The following is a 19,702-nucleotide window of genomic DNA, read 5'->3' on the forward strand; positions in this document are numbered from 1 at the left end:
GTCAGGTGATAAGTGATAGCCTCCGTAATGTCTTTGTGCCTGCGGGAGTTCGACGTGTATAGGGAAGCGCTGTATAAGGTTCCCGTTATTGATGTTTGGGTGGTTGACCGGGACGGATTTTCTCCTGTCACTTTCTCGTCATCCCTGACGTGCTCTCCGTTGTTGTTTCCCTGCTAATTTTAGCATCACACGGCACAGCTTCTGTATCACGTGGTATAAGGCTCCGCCCTTGTCATTTGTTGAGCAGGAAGAGTGAGCGCTTGTTTTCATGCAGAGTACGTCCCGGATCAAAATGTGAAGGTTTACAAATCACCACTTTAGTTAATATCATTTCAGTCTCAGACAATCTCGTTTCTCTTACAGAGGTTGAATGCACCTTCTGCGGATGGCGGTACCACACAGTGTGCGTGGACTTCCCCTGCACAGAAGGCAACTACAAATGCTGTGAATGCTAAATAAACAGAAACAAATGATCCCTGTTGTCTTTGCTTGATGATTGGTTTGAGTCTTGACAATCCACATTAGCTGTTATTGTCTCTCTCTCTCTCTTCATGTGTGTTTCTCTGGTGAAACAATAGTTTTGTGTTAATGTTAGGGCTGCACGATTTTGCATAAAATGAGAATCACGATTTTTTGGCTTAGAATTGAGATCATGATTCTCTCATAACAATAAATAAACATAAAACAACAAATGTCTCACGTTTTGTTGTTGCAGCAAAATGTTGTCCTGCTTGAAATGCCGTCTCCACCGTTGCTCGACGCTGCGTGTACAGAGGAGGTAGTGCAACAATAGAAAAATAGTTGCTGGACGGCACTGTGTAGCGTTTGCCGGTGGCTGATGCCCTCAGACATTGGTGTGTTAGTGGTTCTTGTCCACTAGGGCTGGGCGCTCATGTATGTACCAGCTCACTCCTTGGCGGCCGCTTATCGGGGCCTGGAGCCTGGGGCTCGCTCGGGCCACTTCGGAGGTGGGGTGCCCCCGGCCTCTCGGCCTGGGGCTCGGTCACTCAGGCACGGCTGGCTGCCGGCGGAGCTCACGGGCGCGTCACTGCAACTCCCCCTGGCTTCTGCTCCGCGGCTGCTGAGTGAGCCCTCATCTGGGACTCTCCTCAGCTCTTACTGGGACAGTGGCGCAGCTGCCCCTCTGTTGGTCTTCCTTGGTCTCTTGTGTTCTGGGGGCCTCTGGATGTCTGGAGTTTTGATCTCCTCCACACCTGCTTCACGCCCTGGAGGACGGGGCTGTGGCCCCCCCACACCCTCTAGCAGATTATTACATGAAGGAACCTTTTAAAAAACAAAAAACAAGCGCGTCCATGCTCACAGGTGTACACACGGGTGATCACACCCACAAACTACACCCTTTTTGGCTCCTACCTCAAAGCACACTGTGTTCTGTTGATCTTATGTGCTGCACAATAATGTTTAACATTTAGTATTTACTGTCATATTCCCATATATCATTGTGATGTTGTTTATTCTATTACTCTTGTTCTCTTCTGCTTGCTTTCTTTTTTCTTTCTCAGCAGGTGATCCAGGTGATTGATATATTCATTTTTTTTTCTCTGCCCGTTCTGTTGGTTTTTGTCTTTTGCCCTTCTCCCCCGTCCCTCTTCTCAGCTGTTTCTCTTTCCCTCTTTCTTTCTCCCCTTCTTTCCCCCAGTCAAGTCTGTCCCGTATTCAGTAAGTGAAAATAAAATAAACAATAAAAGGTGAATCAAATGGACCATTACGGCAAGGCTGGGATGGTCAGTTTGGTAAAGTAAATCCGTTGGGCATCTTTCTTTGCCTTTAGACAACAATTCTGATGCAAAAGAGCCAAACGGGACAGGCCAAAAAAAAAAAAAAAAAAAAAAAAGGTTCCCGTTATTGATGTTTGGGTGGTTGACTGGGACGGATTTTCTCCTGTCACTTTCTCGTCATCCCTGACGTGCTCTCCGTTGTTGTTTCCCTGCTAATTTTAGCATCACATGGCACAGCTTCTGTATCACGTGGTATAAGGCTCCGCCCTTGTCATTTGTTGAGCAGGAAGAGTGAGCGCTTGTTTTCATGCAGAGTACGTCCCGGATCAAAATGCGGTACATTTGATCCCTGTTGTCTTTGCTTGATGATTGGTTTGAGTCTTGACAATCCACATTGCTGGCGTTGCATCTTTCAATGGCAGCAATGGCAGGTATCAGTGCTCAAACCTTTTGTGTTTGTTTCCAACAAGTTGCCCACCTCGGGAAACAAAAATGTGTTCTTTTACTTGTCAGATGAACATATGAGACACTTTGACTCTTCAGTGCAGTGTGGAGCCTAACAAAGATCTGTTTTGTGTCCCAGCTGATCAGCAGGAGGAGGAGAGTCTGACGGAGCAGCAGAGGAACATTTTCAGCTACTTGGACTCAGCTCAGCCACTACAGAGGAAACAATGAGCTCAACACAGAAGGTGACAGACAGAGCAGGACCATATGACCAAAGATATTTATCACCATATACATTTGAACATTTGCCATAACGATGTAGCTGACGATATAATTGACACCAGACAAAATACTTTACAGCTGCACAACTTTATTAAAAACCCATCAATGTATTTTCACTGAAACAAGCAGCTGTTGTTTATGTGCATTAAAGTTATATAAAAATGTAACAGTGCCAATGCAAATTCCTCGCTGACAGTTTAACCAAAAGGCGTTTCCAGTGGAAACTGGCCGACACATCCTGAGCATAACCATGTATAATATCCACTAAACTTCAGAAGAGGTTATACAGTCGTGGCCAAAAGGTTTGAGAATTGCATAAATATTGGAACCTGGAGAAGTTGCTGCTTAAGATTTTATAATAGCATTTTGACTGCACTCCAGAATGTTATGAGGAGTGATCAGATGAACTGCATCGTCCTTCTTTGCCATGAAAACGAACTTAATCCCCAAAAAGCCTTACCACTGCATTTCATTGCTGTCATCAAAGGAGCTGCTGAGACCATTTCAGTGATCGTCTTCTTAACTCAGGTGAGAATGTTGGCGAGCACGAGGCTGGAGATCATCATGGCTCCCGATTCAGGTTCTGCAGCTTTAAAGTCCTCAAGGGCCGCGTACTCAAAGACCGCTAAGGCCGAAGTGCGAGGCTCGTAGGCTCGTGAAATGGGACGTCTAGCCTCCGTCGCGCTTCCCGGGTTGCCTAGCAACCATGATACTAACAGCTGGAAACGTTTCATACAGCTTTGTTTGACAGAAATGAAGGAGAACATATTTAGTTCATTTGTTTCTTTTTATTTTATTTTATTTTATTTTATTTTTTGTGTCCCGTTTGGATCTTTAGCCATCAGAATTGTTGTCTTGAGGCCAAGAAAGATGCCAAGCGGATTTATTTTACCAAGTGGATCATCATGGCCTTGCCATATTGGTCCGTTTGATTGCCCTTTATTATAATTATGAATTTATTTTATTTTCAGTTGCTACAAACGGGACAGACATGACTGTGGGATAGGACAGGGGGAAAGAATGAAAGAAAGAGAGGGAGAGAAAGAAAACCAAAGGGGAGAAGAGACGGTGAGAGGGGGGGGAAGAAAGAAAAAAAAAACACAAACAAAACTCCTGGGTCACCTGTATGGAGAAAAAAAACAGAAGAGAAAGCAAACAACAAAGAGCAACATAATAAAAACAGCACCATCACAATAAACTAGCTAACAGTAGATAACAGTAGATACTAAATAATAAACGATATTGTGCAGCACGCAAGATAGACAGCGCACAGTGTGCTTTGAGGCAGCAGCCAAGAAAGCTGTAGTCCGCGTCTGTGAACACCTGTGTGTACACCTGTGTGCATACCTGTGTGGATCAGCATGCTTGTATTCCAAAGGTTTCTCCATGTAACGATCTGCTAGGGAGTGTGGGGAGCCACAGCCCCGTCCACCAGGGTATGAAGCAGGTATGGAGGAGATCCAGGCCCCAGACATCCAGAGGCCCCAGAGTACAAGGACCCGAGGAGGACCACCAAAGGGGGGAGGAACCGTGCCACCCTCCTGGGAAGAGCTAAGTAGAGCCCCAAAGGAGAGGTCACCCCGCAGCTACGGAGCAGAGGCCAGAGGGGGTTGCAGTGGCGTGCCCGCGGGCTCTGCCGGCAGCCAGCTGTGCCAGAGAGGACCGAGCTTCAGGCCCAGAGGCCTGAGGGCATCCCAACCCCCGGGAAGGAGCCCAGCCGGGCCACAGGCGCCAGGCCCCGCCAATCGGCCACCAGGAGTGAGCCGGTACATACATGAGCGCCCAGCCCTAGTTGACAAGAACCACTAACACACCAATGTCTGAGGGCATCAGCCACCGGCAGGGAGTGTGGTGAGGGGAGATAGGCCTCCGTACTTTAGAGGGCCTGAGATGAACCCAGAGAGGTGGAGTCTAAGACCCAACCTGACATATAGACACAGACGTGCATTCCCACCCCATATGCACCACCAAATACTCGGCACTCACCCAACGTGTAGACAGACACAAATAGACACTGCACACACAGTCGCACTCCCCAAACATACTCTATATCCCAGGTCCAGGTACCCCCGCCCTCAGAGGGGCAAGCCGCACCTAGACCCAGGAGATGTAACCCTTCTCTCTGGGGTGGAGGCAAGCGGACCACCTCCTTATCTGCAGTAGCAGGGAGGCCCCGCATCCCAGACCCCAGTCTGAAAGCCAGCCCTGACGGCTAACAGAACCGGGGTGAGTGAAGACCTCACTCATTTGTTTCTACATGAGCTCTGTGTGATTTGATGAGTATCTGAGGCTGAGACCACAGGACTGTGAAACATGATTGTTGGGCTTCATTTCTGTGCTGAACAGTCGTTTAAGATTAGCTGTAAATAACAATTAGCTGATGTTGTTCATGAGACTAAAGTCATCTCACTGTGGTAATGTAAATATAATATGGCCAATATTATAGTTATTATATTAATCACTTCACTCACAGACAAGTATCTGTGACAGTGTGTATACAGATGTATCATATATAAGAGACAAATATTGTTCCTTCAGTATGTTGGCATTATTACATTTGGCTCAATGCTTATATGTGTAAAAAGCAAATGTAGGAGCTGTGATAACTGTGTCTGATAGAATGAAGAGTAGACTGATATATGAAATATATAGAGGTTTTATATAAATAGAGTGATGTGTATATATAAATAGAGGTTTTATGGAGATGCCATCCTTGTGTTTTAGTGGCAAATAAATTTGGCAGTCATCGGCATAACAATGAAATGAGATCCCATGCCTTCTAAGGATAGAACCCAGAGGCAATAGATACAGTGAAAAGAGCAGTGGCCCTAAAATTGAGCCCTGTGGGACGCCGCATGACAGAGGCGCAGAAGACGATTCGTAACCGAGAAGGCTGACAGAGAAATATTATTATTATTATTATTATTATGTGTGTGTGTGTGCATGATTTTAGTGTTTGAACAGTCATGAATTATCTTTAACAGCAGGTTGGATGTAATGTGTTAGAACTACCAGCAGGTGGGGATAAGAGACCTTTAAGGTGTTTGGTGCCACGCTCCACCTTCAGGTTTAAAACTAGTGTTAATGGAGTTTGAAGGTTGAGTTTGTTCCACGACTGCATTTCACTCACTGCCTCTGTTTGTATCTCTGTCACTGCAGGACCAACATGGAGCCAGAAGTCAGCGCTCTCAGGAGGCCGACAAACCTCACAGAAGAAAGGGAGAGAAAAAACACACCTGTGACGAGTGTGGGAAGGGTTTTACTCTGAGGGCTAAACTAAAACAGCATCAGGTCATCCACACTGGAGAGAGACCGTTCAGCTGTGACTTGTGTGGAAAGTCTTTTCCCTGGATGCGTTGCCTAAAACAACACCAACTCATCCACAGTGGAGTTAAAGCGTACAGCTGTGATCAGTGTGGCAGAGCTTTTACTCACAGTAGCAGCTTACAGAGTCATCTAGTTACCCACTCTGGAATTAAGCCATACAGCTGTGATCAGTGTGGCAGAGCTTTTACTCACAGTGGCAGCTTACAGAAGCATCTAGTTACCCACTCTGGAATTAAGGCATACAGCTGTGATGAGTGTGGGAAGGGTTTTACTGGGAAGGCTTCACTAAAACAGCATCAGGTCATCCACACTGGAGAGAGACCGTTCAGCTGTGACTTGTGTGGAAAGTCTTTTTCCTGGAAGCGTTGCCTAAAACAACACCAACTCATCTACAGTGGAGTTAAAAAGTACAGCTGTGATCAGTGTGGCAGAGCTTTTACTCACAGTAGCCACTTACAGAGGCATCTAGTTACCCACTCTGGAATTAAGGCATACAGCTGTGATCAGTGTGGCAGAGCTTTTACTCACAGTAGCAGCTTACAGAGTCATCTAGTTACCCACTCTGGAATTAAGGCATACAGCTGTGATGAGTGTGGGATGGAGTTTACTCTGAAGGCTTCACTAAAACATCATCAGGTCATCCACACTGGAGAGAGACCGTTCAGCTGTGACTTGTGTGGAAAGTCTTTTTCCTTGAAGGATTCCCTAAAAAGACACCAACTCATCCACAGTGGAGTTAAAGCGTACAGCTGTGATCAGTGTGGCAGAGCTTTTACTCGTAGTAGCAGCTTACAGAGTCATCTAGTTACCCACTCTGGAATTAAGCCATACAGCTGTGACATCTGTGGAAAAACTTTCAACCGGAGAGGGAACCGAAATACACACCTACGCATTCACACCAGACATGATGTGTACTGCTGTGAACAGTGTGGCAAACAGTTTACAACAGACGCACACCTACAACAACACATGTTTACCCACACTGAGGAGAGACCTTATCAATGTGACCTGTGTGAGAAGACTTTTAAAGCTCCACGTCACCTGAGACGACACCAACAGATCCACACCAGAAAGAGACTCTATAAGTGCAGCTACTGTGAGAGAAGCTTCTCACAGTCAGGTCATCGTAACATTCATGAACGAACACACATAGAAGGAAACTACAGCTGTGACCAGTGTGACAAGAGCTTCAGGAATCTCAGTTCATACTCTGCACACAAACGATCCCACGTTACTAATAAACTGTTTCACTGTTACCAATGTGCCCAAACATTCACCTCATTGTCTGCTCTGTGCAAACATCAGCGCGATCACTCAGGGCTGAAATCACTCCCATCACTGGATCACAGTGAATCTGAAGACACAGAAAGATCCTCTGGTTTCTGTGTCAGACTCAAAAAGCTTGAGATCAGGCTCCACAGAGTTCAGATAGAATCATTTAAACTTGTGTTGAACTGAACTGGTTGCTGGGATGAACTTCTACATAATACAGATCTACATGGGATCTTCTTTTCTGTTGTTTTACTGAGTCAGTTTTGTCCTTTTTTCTCTGTCCTGGTTTTGCTTGTCTGTAAATGATTGAAACTCAGTCAAATAGTTCATTGTTCTCCAGCAAAACGTTTTGGAAACTCATGTTTAACCTTTAAAACTCTGACATGTTTTAGCACACAAGGCTTCATCGGGGAGTTCACTCATGATTGGACCATGAGAACAAAGGTTTTTAGTTCTTTCAAAGAGAGTCTTGGAGATGTTTGATGTTTCTGTTTTTCTGAAACCACCTGAAAGAAAAACTATTTTTCTTGCTTTATGTAGTGTGGAAGTTTTTAATGTTTCTTCATCTGTGATGTTCTTGAATGTGTTCACGTGAAGATGGTACAAATAAACTGTCCTTTCAGCTTTAGCTCCTAATTTATTCATTATTTATGGATGTAGCACAGCAGCCGTCTCTTGATTAACACATGGAGGGCTCGGGATCTGATGGTGTCGTCTCCCTAATTTGCCCACTCAGTAAATCTCACTCATGGCCAAGAAATTGAAATAAACCTTGTTTCCCTGCTGGATAGTGATCCACTGTAACTCTGCTCCTCCTTCCTGTTTAGGATTTCTGTGGCTGAAGTAAAATTCCCTCCATCCATCACTTATCCCAGCTAACCCAAAGTGAAATAAAGTTTTGCCCGTCTTAAAAAAGCATTACAATAATGGGCATTACCAATGCAAACTAAATGATACAGAAGATGAAAGAAGAGACTTTGATCAGTTAATAAAGCTCATGATCTGGATTCATTGTGGCTGCTACACAGATACTTCTGGGTCACTTCTCTCAGTTAGGAACCTTCCTCACCAAACTGACTGTTGGACCACACCCCTGGTTTCATGAGAAATTGTTTCAGCCATGATTTCTCTTCCTGTATTTCAGAGTAAAGACTGAAGTGACAAATGGAAGCATGTTTAAAAAACACAATGTGAGAGAGACGTTGAGGTCCTTAGAAGTTACCCTGGGTTTTTCTGTCACCCTGCTAGATGTTACACACCTTGTTATTGGACTGATTTCTACTGCTGGACTACTCCTGCGGAGAGTAACAATACTCTTACTAATTAGCTCCCTTTCACACCTTTGGGGATATTTATTTTTGTGTTTGCAGCGCTGTGAGCCAGAACAGCGAGAGAAAAATCTGCAACAGCGACGAGCCGAATGCTTACGTGAATCGCAGCAGCTGCACATGTGCTACGCTGAATTAGAGGATATCTTTGCTCTGGATTTCTATTTCTACTTTTTCATTTCTATATGATTCTTCTTGCATCTAAACAAAGATGATTCAATTTGCTAAATGTTGATGGCTCTTCGTGCTCAGGTGTAAATGAGACGTAATATTTGCTCTTGGTTTGGTTCTCCTGTACAGAACCTTGCAGTACAACAGAAACCTAAAAACATTCTTTGTAGTTGTTACGGTGTGTTCACACCGAACGCGATGGACGCGAATAAAACGCCCCAAACGCCCCTAATTTGACGCGTGTACATTTGCGTCTCAACGCGTGTCCAAGAAAAATCCATCGCGCGTCAAAATATGATATTTTGACGCGCGTGAACCGGAAATGTGGGAGGAATGTGGGAGGGAGCTGTGCCAGACCGGTATCTTTGCAAGATGGCAGCTATCGAGCTAGCGCTTGAAGAGAGAGTCTCCCTTCTCTATGTACTGTGGAGAGCAGAGCAGCAGCGTAAAAGACGTCCTCGCCGTACCTGGGTCCATCAGGTCCTCCAGAGGCATGAGCAGTTTGGTGAGTTTCACCACTTGCTCCAGGAGCTGCGCCTGGATGACGGCCGATTCCAGCGCTATCACCGTCGGCCAGTTTGAGGACCTGCTTTCCCTCGTCGGTCCCAGCATTGCCCGCCTAGACACCAACTACAGACGCTCAATCCCACCTGCAGAGCGCCTTTCCGTCTGCCTGAGGTTAGTAAAACTATTTAATACGGTAGTCCTTTATTGATATCTGTGCTAATATGCTAATCCATCCAGTTATACACTGCTAACATGGATGTGCTATGCTAACAGTGAATGCTGTCGGTGTTTACTGAAAGCAAACTGTGGTACAAAGACGACTCTTTATAATATTTCTAGTGATACTCAGAAGCTCTCATCAAGTCCCGATTTAATTCGATTTATGCTGTTATCAGTGTTTGAATGATAGCATGGCTGTGGTGTCACATCAATGTATGCGCTCGGTGTTTGCTGATATCAAACTGTAGCATTAGGACCACTGAGTTAACCTTTGTAGTGATACTCACTCCTTTTTATTTAGACCTGGTTTAATTCTGGGATAGTTGAATGTTTGTATATAATCCCTGCAGCTGTCAGACTCTATAGCAGGGGTCACAGCCTTTATTAAAACAGAGTTAGATAAAACTGTGAACAGTTTGGTTCATCTCTAGTTACATGGTTCTATCTTGATAAGCTATGTCTTATCACAGATTAATTTTTCAAAAATATTAATGATTTAAGCAAGGAAAGGGCTACATGTCAACATACAACTCTTTATTTCTATTAATGTCTCACTTCATTCCTACCTGATTGACATGTTTAGGAATTATGAGTGATTGGCTCACTGTAGTTGTGAAAGTTGCTACCAATCAAATTATGATATGTTAAAGTTAAAACAAAACACAACTGTTTTAGATATTATCTAATATACATTTTGTAATTATCCTTATAATTACAAAATGTTTTATGTAAGATTTAAGTTTTGTGATTTAAATCTGACATCACAAAAGTATTTTGGAATTTGAATAATGTATTTTGTAACTGCAGTACACATAATACTGATTTTGAACAATTTTGTCCAGGTTCCTTGTCACCGGGGACTCCTTCAGGACCATCGCGTTCAGTTTCAGAGTCGGTGTGTCCACGGTGAGCCAGATCACCCCCCAGGCAGCGACGTCCATCTGGGACTGTCTAGTGGACGACTTCATGGCTGTGCCTTCACCTGGAGACTGGCGGTCCATCACAGAGGGATTCCAGGAGCGCTGGAACTTTCCTCTGTGCTGTGCAGCTCTGGATGGGAAGCACATCCAGACAAAGGCACCCCATATATCATATAGGAGACACACACATTGATATACACTAAATATTTATTTCATTTCTTTTTTGTGGTGCCCAAATTGATGCACCTGCTTGATTTTGTTTAAACAATTATTGCACACTTTCTGTAAATCCAGTAAACTTCTTTTCACTTCTCAAATATCACTGTGTGTGTCTCCTGTATGATATTTAACTGACATTTTTTATTGTAACAACCAACAATTTATACAGGAAAATAATGTCTATTAACAAGGTTGCCCAAACTTCTGCATCCCACTGTATCAGTATATTTTGTCATTAGTATAATATGAAATAAATTCTACATGTGTCAAGTCGTGTGCCAACATTTGCTGTGTAGTAGAACTGAGACATTAGTCATTATAAACATTTATTTGAAATAATATTAAAAGTCTCAAACAGAAAAACATTAAACATAAATATATAAAATATAAGAATTTACAGAGAGACAGGAATAAAAAGGACCAGCTGCTCTCCAGAGCAGGAACAAGGCTGAGGAGGAAATGCTCCATTGGAGACTGGTGTGGCCTCTTCAGGGACTCCAGGATGGCCAGCTCCACCGCCGATGGACCGTCCTGGGACCCGTCCCTCATCTGCCTCGGAGCCGTCCTCCTCTGTGGGCCTGTAAAACAGCACAAAACACAAAGAAATGAGAAGGCTGCTACTAGATTTTAATTTCAACATTGAAAAAAAAAAAAAACAATAACAGGATATAATCAGATTGGTTGTAGATATTTAGTAAAGGTGATCACAAGGGAATCCCACCGACTAAAAAGGTATCAGTGCTTGCTGTACATATCTGTGGGTGCAGCAGCAGGAGCTCAGGGACTGGGGATGCTCTGCTGCAGAATCAGTTGGTTCTATCAATACAGTATTAAATGTTAACAGGTTGGATATAATAATCGTAGAGTAGACAGTGGTCCCTCATTTATTGCAGGGGTTCTCAGAATAACTAGCCCCTGGTCACAGTTCTCACAATTGATTCTCAAAGTGCAAACCTTTGTAGATTGCAAAACGTAAAAGTATTATTATGCCGCGGTTTGTCTTCATCTGCCCGCCACTTTCGTGCGCCTTTTTCCCTCACGGTGCAGGTGTCTATTTCCGAATGAGGCTCATAGTTATGGGTGTTTTTGTGCTGTTTTTTCTATTGGACGCGATGGTTATCAAAACCAAACGTGATAAATTTGGCAAGCGCAGGAGATTTGTCAATCAGGCTGCAGAATGCAATGCTGTACTGTGCAATAAAAAATCAGCGAAAAAGCAAAGCAGTGACGGATGAACAGCGGGACCACTGTGTGCTGTTTATTAATAAACAATAAAATATATTCCTAAATGATAACATGCATAAAAGCAGAACGGTATTTGTACGTCAGTGGGAAAATAGCGGTGGCTTGCTAGCTTTTGTGCGGCTTCCCCGGGTCAGTGAAAACTTTCAAAAGAGAAATGAATGAACTTACCAGGTTGCCCGATCTCTTCACATATCTTCCTCCAAGCTCGGTCCTTTTTATTCCTGTCTCGGTACTGAAAGCAGCTGGTGTTGTACAGCTCCCAGTTGTTTGCTACCGCATTGATTAGCCTTCCCCTCCATTGAAGTATGAAAGGCTTTGGCTGGATCTGCCCCTTTGACCTAGGTAACAGCCACGTCACCAGGCTCCTGATTGGTTGTCGCGGCGCGATTTGACGCTGGAGTTCAGATTTTTCCAACTCGAGCGGTAGACGCGAAACGCGCGTATGCACAAAATGCAACACAAAAACTCACGCGCGTGGTTTTATTCGCGAGTCAAACGCGCCAGACGCGCTACACTGACGCGCGTTTCACACGTTTTGGCGTTTTCGCGACGCAAATCTGCTTCCGAATTTTCGCGGGACCCGCAATCGCGCGTCATCGCGCCTTTCCATTGACTTTACATGTAAACCTGACGCTCTATTCGCGTCCATCGCGTTCGGTGTGAACACACCGTTATTCTTAGTTGTTCTGCTGCCTAAATACCACAGGGTCTGATTATGAAGTTATTGAGCTGCACATACGTTACGACCTGCTTAAGTTCGAGGTCACAGCATCTGTAGAGCAGCTGGAACATAATGAAGTCTACAAGGTTAAAGTTTTCTCTTCAGTTATTGTTCTTTCTGCTGCTTGGTTTGATGGAGCTGAGAGCTTTTGTTTTTATTATTGTTATTATAAATATCATTAATACTTTACTCTCTAGAAGCTTTAAAATAGTGTTTGTGTTTGAAAAAATTGATTTAAGAATTGAACAGAAACATCTGTCCTTCTGAAAATGGCCCAAAGGCACGGAGACAAAGTCAAAGGATGCAACCTGTAACTTTCTCTTCCTTCATGTCAGGACCATCATCCATGATTTATATAAAATGCATATAGCAACAGTAGCACTTTAGTTTGGACTTTATGATTTCTGTAACTGGAAAATATTATTTTGTTTAAAGACAGAAGAGACCGCATAGTTGCAACATCAAAGGGAAATATTAATTAATTAGCATCAAGTATATTTGTTGTTTAAGCGTTTGCACTATAACTTAAGTAGGATTATAACTTTTAAGGAAGGAAAGATTTCAGATATTTTGTTCACTGTTTCAGTTATTTTATATGAAATTAAAACATTTACGTTGGTCAAATATGATGCTCTAAATCAAATAAAAGTTTGAAAATAAATGATGTATTTTTAAATGCTGCAACAAATGTTCACAAAAAGTAACTATAATTAAAACCAGTTAAACAAAATCAAATGTTTGAATCATGCTTAACCAAATGCCAGGCTGGAGAGCTGAACCTAAAGTATACGTAGAAAGATTTCAACATCTGAGCAGTTTTTAATGTTTTTATCACATATAAATGTCACAGCAGTGGGTCCTGGCCCAATGCTTTGTGTTTTTGCTTTTCTTTGACTCTTGTTTTTCTTGGTTTTTGTTCTTCTTATTTATCAGGCTCTCAGTAATCTTAGTTCTCCCTCCCTCAGTGTTCATTTCAGCCTGTGTTTAGTTTCTGTTCCCGTGTCCCACGTTTCATCGTTTCATGTCGAGTCAGCCCTGTCTCTCTGTTTCCTGTGTCTCCCCAGTCAGCCCCGCCTCCCTCGGGCACTCATGTGTGATACAGAGTAATAAACCTGACTACATTTGCTACACTCTCTTTATTACCTGTTACTTTAAAATTCTTACACTAATTATGTCTGCCCATCTCTCTAATGTGAAGGTCAAAGGTCAACATCCCAGTGACATAAGAATAATCCCAAAGGGGCAAAGGCAGCGGTTAATTTAGCACATTTAGCATTAAGGGTACAGCAAGGATATACTTTTACTTATTGTGGCAGGGGTGTGGTCTCTGGCCTGCTGCAGTGGAGGCTGGTGGCGGGACGTTGGACGGCACAGGTGAGGGTGATGGAGCTCATGACTCTCCCCTTTATAGTGACGGAGGAGACTGGCGTGGGGGAAGCGTGTAGTGAAGGAAGCCGAGGAGAGAGCTGGTTTCTGGCTACAAAGACGGCGTCAAACCAGAAAAGATTGCTTGTGGTCAAATGTCAAAGGAGCTTGCAAAGAAAAGCGTCTGGACTTCTTTAAGTTGCTTGAAGACGTTTCACCTCTCATCCGAGAAGCTTCTTCAGTTCTAAGGTCAAATGGTGGAGAGTCCCAGATATAAACCTAGTGGGAGTGACCCCCCACAGAGGGACAAAAGGACCCCCTGATGATCCTCTAATCGCCTGAGCCAAGGTGTGAAACTGGGTGTGGGTCCCAATCAGCCAGAGTTTCGGGTGTGTTCATTGTGAAACCTGGCCCCACCTTATCATGCGAATTCCTGAGATCAGATGGCCCAGGATGTGAGTGGGCATTAAGGCATCTGGGAAGGGATCTCAAAACTGGATTATTGATGGCAGAGAGTTGATGTCGTAAACTCCGCCTCTGTTCAAAGATGGTCGCTCACAGTGGACATAGATGGCTTCTTTCACTCCTCTTTCAAACCATCTGTCCTCTCCGTCCAAAATGTGAACATTGGCATCCTCGAAAGAGTGTCCTTTATCCTTAAGATGCAGATGGACTGCTGAGTCTTGCCATGCGCTTGTGAAGTGGCTGTTTGGTCTCTCCAATGTAGAGGTCTGGGCATTCCTCGCTGCACTGTAGAGCATACACCACATTGTTAAGTCTGTGTTTTGGCGTTTTGTCTTTCGGGTGAACCAGTTTCTGTCTGAGCGTGTTGCTGGGTCTGAAATACTCCGGGATGTCATGCTTGGAGAAAACTCTCCTGAGTTTTTCTGATACTCCGGCTACATAGAGGATGACAATGTTGTTGCATCTGTCCTTCTTATCCTCCCTCGCTGGTGTCTGATCTTCTTTTCTGTGCCTCTTTGCTGACAGAGGCTCCTTTGACTACGATGACCTGGATGACTGAGAACCTTCACAGACACTTGTGGTCAAATAATGTGTTTTGCAGCACGCAGGACAGACAGCGCACAATGTGCTTTGAAGTAGCAGCCAAGAAAGGTGTAATTTAAGTCTACGAACAGTGAACACCCGTGTGCACACCTGTGTGGCTTGTATTCAAATGGTTTCCACATGTAATGGTCTGCAAGAGGATGTAGCGAGCCATAGCCCCGTCCCCCAGGGCATGAAACAGGCATGGAGGAGATCCAGGCCCCAGAGTGCGAGAGCCCAAGGAGGACCACCGGAGGGGCATCTGTGCCACCCTCATGGGAAGGGCTGAGGATCCCCAGACGAGGCATCACCCAGTAGCCACCGAGCAGAAGCTAGAGGGGGCTGCACCGGCGTGCCCAACGGCTCCGCCGGCAGCCAGCTGTGCCAGAGTGAACCGAGCCGCAGGCCCAGAGGCCGGAGGCCCGAGGGCCCCCTGCACCCCGGAGGAGGCCTGACCGAGCAACAGGCGCCAGGCCCCGCCAGGTAGCCACCGGGAGTGAGCTGGTACATACCTGAGCGCCCAGCCCCGGACACCAAGAACCACCAATGCACCGACCCCTGAGGGCATCAGTCACCAGCAGGGAGTGTGGTGAGGGGAGATAGGCCTTGGAGGGCCTGGGAGTTCCCAGAGAAGTGGAGTCTAAGACCCGACCTGACATATAGACACAGACAAACAGGCACACACAGACACAAACATGCATTCCCACCCTCATGCACACATATACAAACATTCAGCACTCACCCAACGTAAGGACTGACATAAATGGACATGTACACACAATCACACTCCCCAAACATACTCTATACCCCGGGTCCAGGTACCCTCGCCCCCAGAGGGGGAAACAGAACCCAGACCCAAGAGATGTTACCCTTCCCCCTTGGGTGGAGGCAAGCAGACCGTCCCAGGCTCCGCAGCAGCAGGGAGGCCAATCGGACAGCCAACATCTCCTCCCAGCCCCCCCGCCCCAATGGCTAGCAGAGAACGGGGGTGTGTGAAGACCCCATACCTCCCTCCTCCCGCTCATGTGTAGTGTTGCTGCGTGTTTGTCTAAAGTGCATTTAAAACTAAAAAATGGTGCTGCTGCCAGAGAGCAGCAGGTGTTAGCATGGCCCCTCCCGAGAACCCTCAATGTCTACATGGATTTAAAATTGAGAGGTGGGCACCAGCGCCAGAGGTAGGTTTGAGTACACAGACCGTCCACTGGATGCCGTTAACGTGCCCACCCTCAAGGCCCTATATATATGTGTGTGTTATGAGAGTGTAAGTAATGTGGATGTCTAAGTTGTGAGATAAAATTGAGGCACAGGTGGCCAGAAGGGGACAGAGGGGAGGGGGGGGGATGTCTCACCTGCACCCCTGTGACACACCTGCACCCCAAGGCCCTACCTGTGTGGGTGAGTGTGGTGGAGCGGGAAGAGGGAGTTAGCCGGGGATGGGGAGGAAAAGGAGGGAGGGGAGGATGCCCCTCCCTAGGGCCAGCTCCCCCGCTGACCCCAGTAGGCACCCCCGTCCTCTGGTACCCACCAAGGCAAGGGAGCCCAGGTCCATCCAGACCAGGGCCTACGGTAGCACTGCCAAGCCCCACAGGACCCGGGGCAGCCCACCCTACCCACCGCAGAGGAAACTGTACCCACCCCAAAATGAACATATTTCAAGTAAACAGCTGGACTGATCAGGTCCAAACACAGAGTGATAAACTTGTCAAACAGCTGTCATATCTTTATATAGAAGCTCTTTATAAATGCTGCTCACTGCAGTCTGTTTACTAATAATGTCAAAGTGTTAGAAACACAGAAACATCAGAATGGTCTTTGTTCACAGAAACCTGTCTGGGATCCTTTGTTGTTCTTTTGATGCAGAGTTACATTATAAATATAAAGAGTTATTTCAGAGTCTCATCAGTTTTCCTGCATGTCTTTATTTAACACATCAGCAGGGCTGAAGCTCTCATGTTAAACACACACTGATCTATGGACACGTTCATGTGTTTCTAACAGAACCAGGCTGTTATCAGCCTGCACTAACATTATGTCACACACACTGAATGTAACAGTGACAGTTTACATCATCACACAATCAGCTGTGATTGTTTCACTGTCATCAAACGAGTCAACAGGAAGTAGAATCAATAGAAACCAATCATTTACTGACAGCATGTCTGATGGAAATAAGTGCAGATTATGTATGAAGTCTAACTGCACACAGTAACTGTGTTACAATAAGGACTTAACAGCGCCCTCTGCTGGAGTGTTTCACACTGAGAGCAGCTTTCCTCTGAATTCAGTGAGGTTATGACTGAAATTATTGGTGTAGTCGGTTTTATAAAGACCAGACCAGTAAAAACAAGAGTGTCTCTGCTGTCTGTGAGGAGATGTAGCCGAACATCAAGCTGTGCTGTTTCACAGTGAAGCCAGGCGGCTGTCACCAGGAAAAGTCTTGTCCTGAGTTTTTGAGCTCAGAGAGCAGATCAGATGTTTTTGGAGCAGGAGCACAAGTATGAAGTCGCAGAGTTAGTGATGAGAGCTTCCTGGCAAAACTGGCCTACCTGAGGGACATATTTGGAAATGAAGTAAATCTACAGCTTCAAGGGAAAGATAAAAACCTCCCTCAGGTCACAAGATCAGCTCTGTCACTGAAAGCTTGCAGTGTGGGGCAGGAGACTCGATGAAGGAGACACAGATTCATTGGAGAACCTGCATGAATTTGTTGACACTACTGACGATGATGCCGCCTCAGTGACTCCATATATCAAGCAGCATATTTCATCACTGATGGGATACTTTTAAAAGGACTTCCATGAAAACAGTTCCCAGCATGACCAGCTCCAACTGGTTTCAGCTTTGCAGAGCAGAACCAGTTCATTGACGTCTGACTCCACACTGAGACTGCAGTTCACATCACAGACACTGAGTGGATTCTGGCTGAGTGTAGAGAAGCAGTATCCACTCTGAGGGCAGCAGGCTCTGGGCGTTCTTCTTCCTTTAGTCTCATCTTTGTGAGGCTTCTCTGCTGCTGCTGCAGACCAAGTCCAGGTCCCAGCTAAACACTGAGCAGGAGCTGAGAGCTGCAGGATCCTGCTTCAAAGCTGCTTTGAAAAGCTGTGCACTGCAAAACGTGCTCGTCGGAGCCATTAATGCTGACTTTGTTATTTTGATCAAAGAAAGAAATCAGCACAAACTGTTTGATTCGTTTTTGTTTTGTAGGTTAAAGTGTTTCATATATTGTGCTCCTGAGTTAATGTTGCTGATCAGTTTGAATTCATTTTGATTGTTTATGGAGTTTATTTCATTTTATGTTTCAGTATCAAACGGTTCAAATGTTTATAGTTTTAGTAAGGATTTCTTTTTTATTGAAGGTAAATTGTTGCACTTTACATTGTTTCCATCTAAAAGTGTTACATTGTTTCTCTTCCAAACTAAAAAGTGTTTCTGCTGCAGCTTCCTTTCACTCTTTATCATTTTCCAGTCAGTGAAAGTCTTTTTGTGTCCTCCTAAAATCCACCGTGCTCACAGTGAACACTCGTATGCTGTTGTGCTGTCACAGACTGTTATCAGCCGTGTAGCCGCTCATACCTCATTTATTCTTCTTGTTCTACCGTCAGACCCAGGCGCACAGCTTTGGTTAAAGTTCTTATGTTTGATTTCATAACAGCTCTTCAGATTTCCACTCTTTATAACTTTATAAGTATTTTTGACAAAGCCATCTTCTTTTACTCATCCACTCAGCAAGCTCCCAACATAGTAACCTATCAACTCACATACCCACATAGCTTGTTCTTCTTTGTCGTTTTATTGGCAGTTGGTGGTGCATTACCGCCAACAGCTGGCTGGGAGAGTGGACCAGCATGATGCTAACCTGCATAGCTGCGTGTCGCGCCAGTTCAAAAGTCAGCCAAGGCAGCCGGCAGGAAGAAACTATCCAACTACACGGTAAATTAGAAACTGCTTTGTGATCCGGACAAAATCCTCTTGGGGTCTGGATTTGGACCGGAGTCCAGGAGTTGGGGACCCCTGTTATAGTACCATATCACCCTATTAGAGCACTTCGCTCTCACTCTGCAGGCCTACTTGTTGTTCCTAGAGTATTTAAAGTAGAATGGGAGGGAGAGCCTTCAGTTTTCAGGCCCCTCTTCTGTGGAACCAGCTTCCAGTTTGGATTCAGGAGACAGACACTATCTCTACTTTCAAGATTAGGCTTCAAACTTTCCTTTTTGCTAAAGCATATAGTTAGGGCTGGACCAGGTGACCCTGAATCCTCCCTTAGTTACACTCAAAGAAATCTGTTGTTGTGGGCGTAGTTGTCTGCTGCTGAAAACTCCAGTGATTTTCCTGCAGTTTGACATCTAATGTGATCTTGTGAACTTCGTGAGTCCAGGTAACGAACCACTCTGACTAGATTGTATCCTGTCATCTCAACAAGAACAAGAATTAAGTTGCTGAATTGCATGCAGATGCTACATGATTTAATTATGTTCACCACAGAAACATGAAATTATTTAGTTCAAATCACAAGTTTGAATCTTGTACATGTAACATCCACCCAATAGGTGTAGGCTGCTGGGGGACTCCCATGATGCACTGGGTGTTTCTTCTTCACTCACTTTGTGTTAATACACCTCTACGTGTTTAATCATGAGTTATTATTCATATCTGGCTCCTCCACAGCACGTCTTTGATGTCTTCTTTCTCTCAGCCGAACTGGTCACATGGCTGCCCCTCCCTGAGCCTCGGCACATCCTGTGGCTGCAGAATCAGCAGCAGCTCTAATCAAACATGATCAATCCTCAAGTGTCAGTGAGAATAAAAGAAAAGGAAGTCATTTGTCATGAGAAGTGGGGCTCAGGAGGTGGAGCAGGTCACCTGACAATAGTAAGGTCGGTGGTGTCATGGTCCTGA

General features: G+C 45.0%; 2 protein-coding genes and 2 long non-coding RNA genes across 8 annotated transcripts in view; 3 read left to right on the forward strand and 1 right to left on the reverse strand.

Moving 5' to 3' along the window:
- LOC146640666 (uncharacterized) overlaps nt 1–8,349 on the forward strand; it is a 31,199-nt gene extending 22,850 nt beyond the window's left edge. Inside the window, exons 4-5 of one of the 5 annotated variants that reach the window (XM_085399987.1) lie at nt 2,323–2,428; nt 5,625–8,346. In XM_085399987.1, coding sequence (XP_085256113.1) covers nt 2,411–2,428; nt 5,625–7,250 — 1,644 coding nt within the window. In that variant the 5' untranslated portion in view covers nt 2,323–2,410 and the 3' untranslated portion in view covers nt 7,251–8,346. Of the gene's footprint in view, nt 1–2,322; nt 2,429–3,038; nt 4,232–5,624 lie in introns of those variants that run through there. The other 4 variants (XM_085399985.1, XM_085399986.1, XM_085399990.1 and 1 more) reach the window with 4 other exon arrangements.
- The window catches only part of LOC146640667 (uncharacterized), a 35,315-nt gene that overhangs the window by 2,600 nt on the left and 13,013 nt on the right, over nt 1–19,702 (reverse strand). The gene's annotated exons all lie outside the window — the stretch shown is intronic.
- LOC146640668 (uncharacterized) overlaps nt 1–19,702 on the forward strand; it is a 36,948-nt gene that overhangs the window by 2,198 nt on the left and 15,048 nt on the right. The gene's annotated exons all lie outside the window — the stretch shown is intronic.
- Nucleotides 8,902–10,578, forward strand: LOC146640669 (uncharacterized). Its single transcript, XM_085400022.1, has 2 exons — nt 8,902–9,241; nt 10,132–10,578. Exons 1-2 carry the CDS (start codon nt 8,982–8,984, stop codon nt 10,400–10,402), a joined length of 531 nt encoding a protein of 176 aa, XP_085256148.1. The 5' UTR covers nt 8,902–8,981; the 3' UTR covers nt 10,403–10,578.

Source organism: Rhamphochromis longiceps, unplaced genomic scaffold (genome assembly GCF_057381845.1).
Source record: "Rhamphochromis longiceps isolate RC_006_pf unplaced genomic scaffold, R_longiceps_female_GT1.1 unmapped_scaffold_4, whole genome shotgun sequence".
Taxonomy (NCBI): Eukaryota; Metazoa; Chordata; class Actinopteri; order Cichliformes; family Cichlidae; genus Rhamphochromis; species Rhamphochromis longiceps.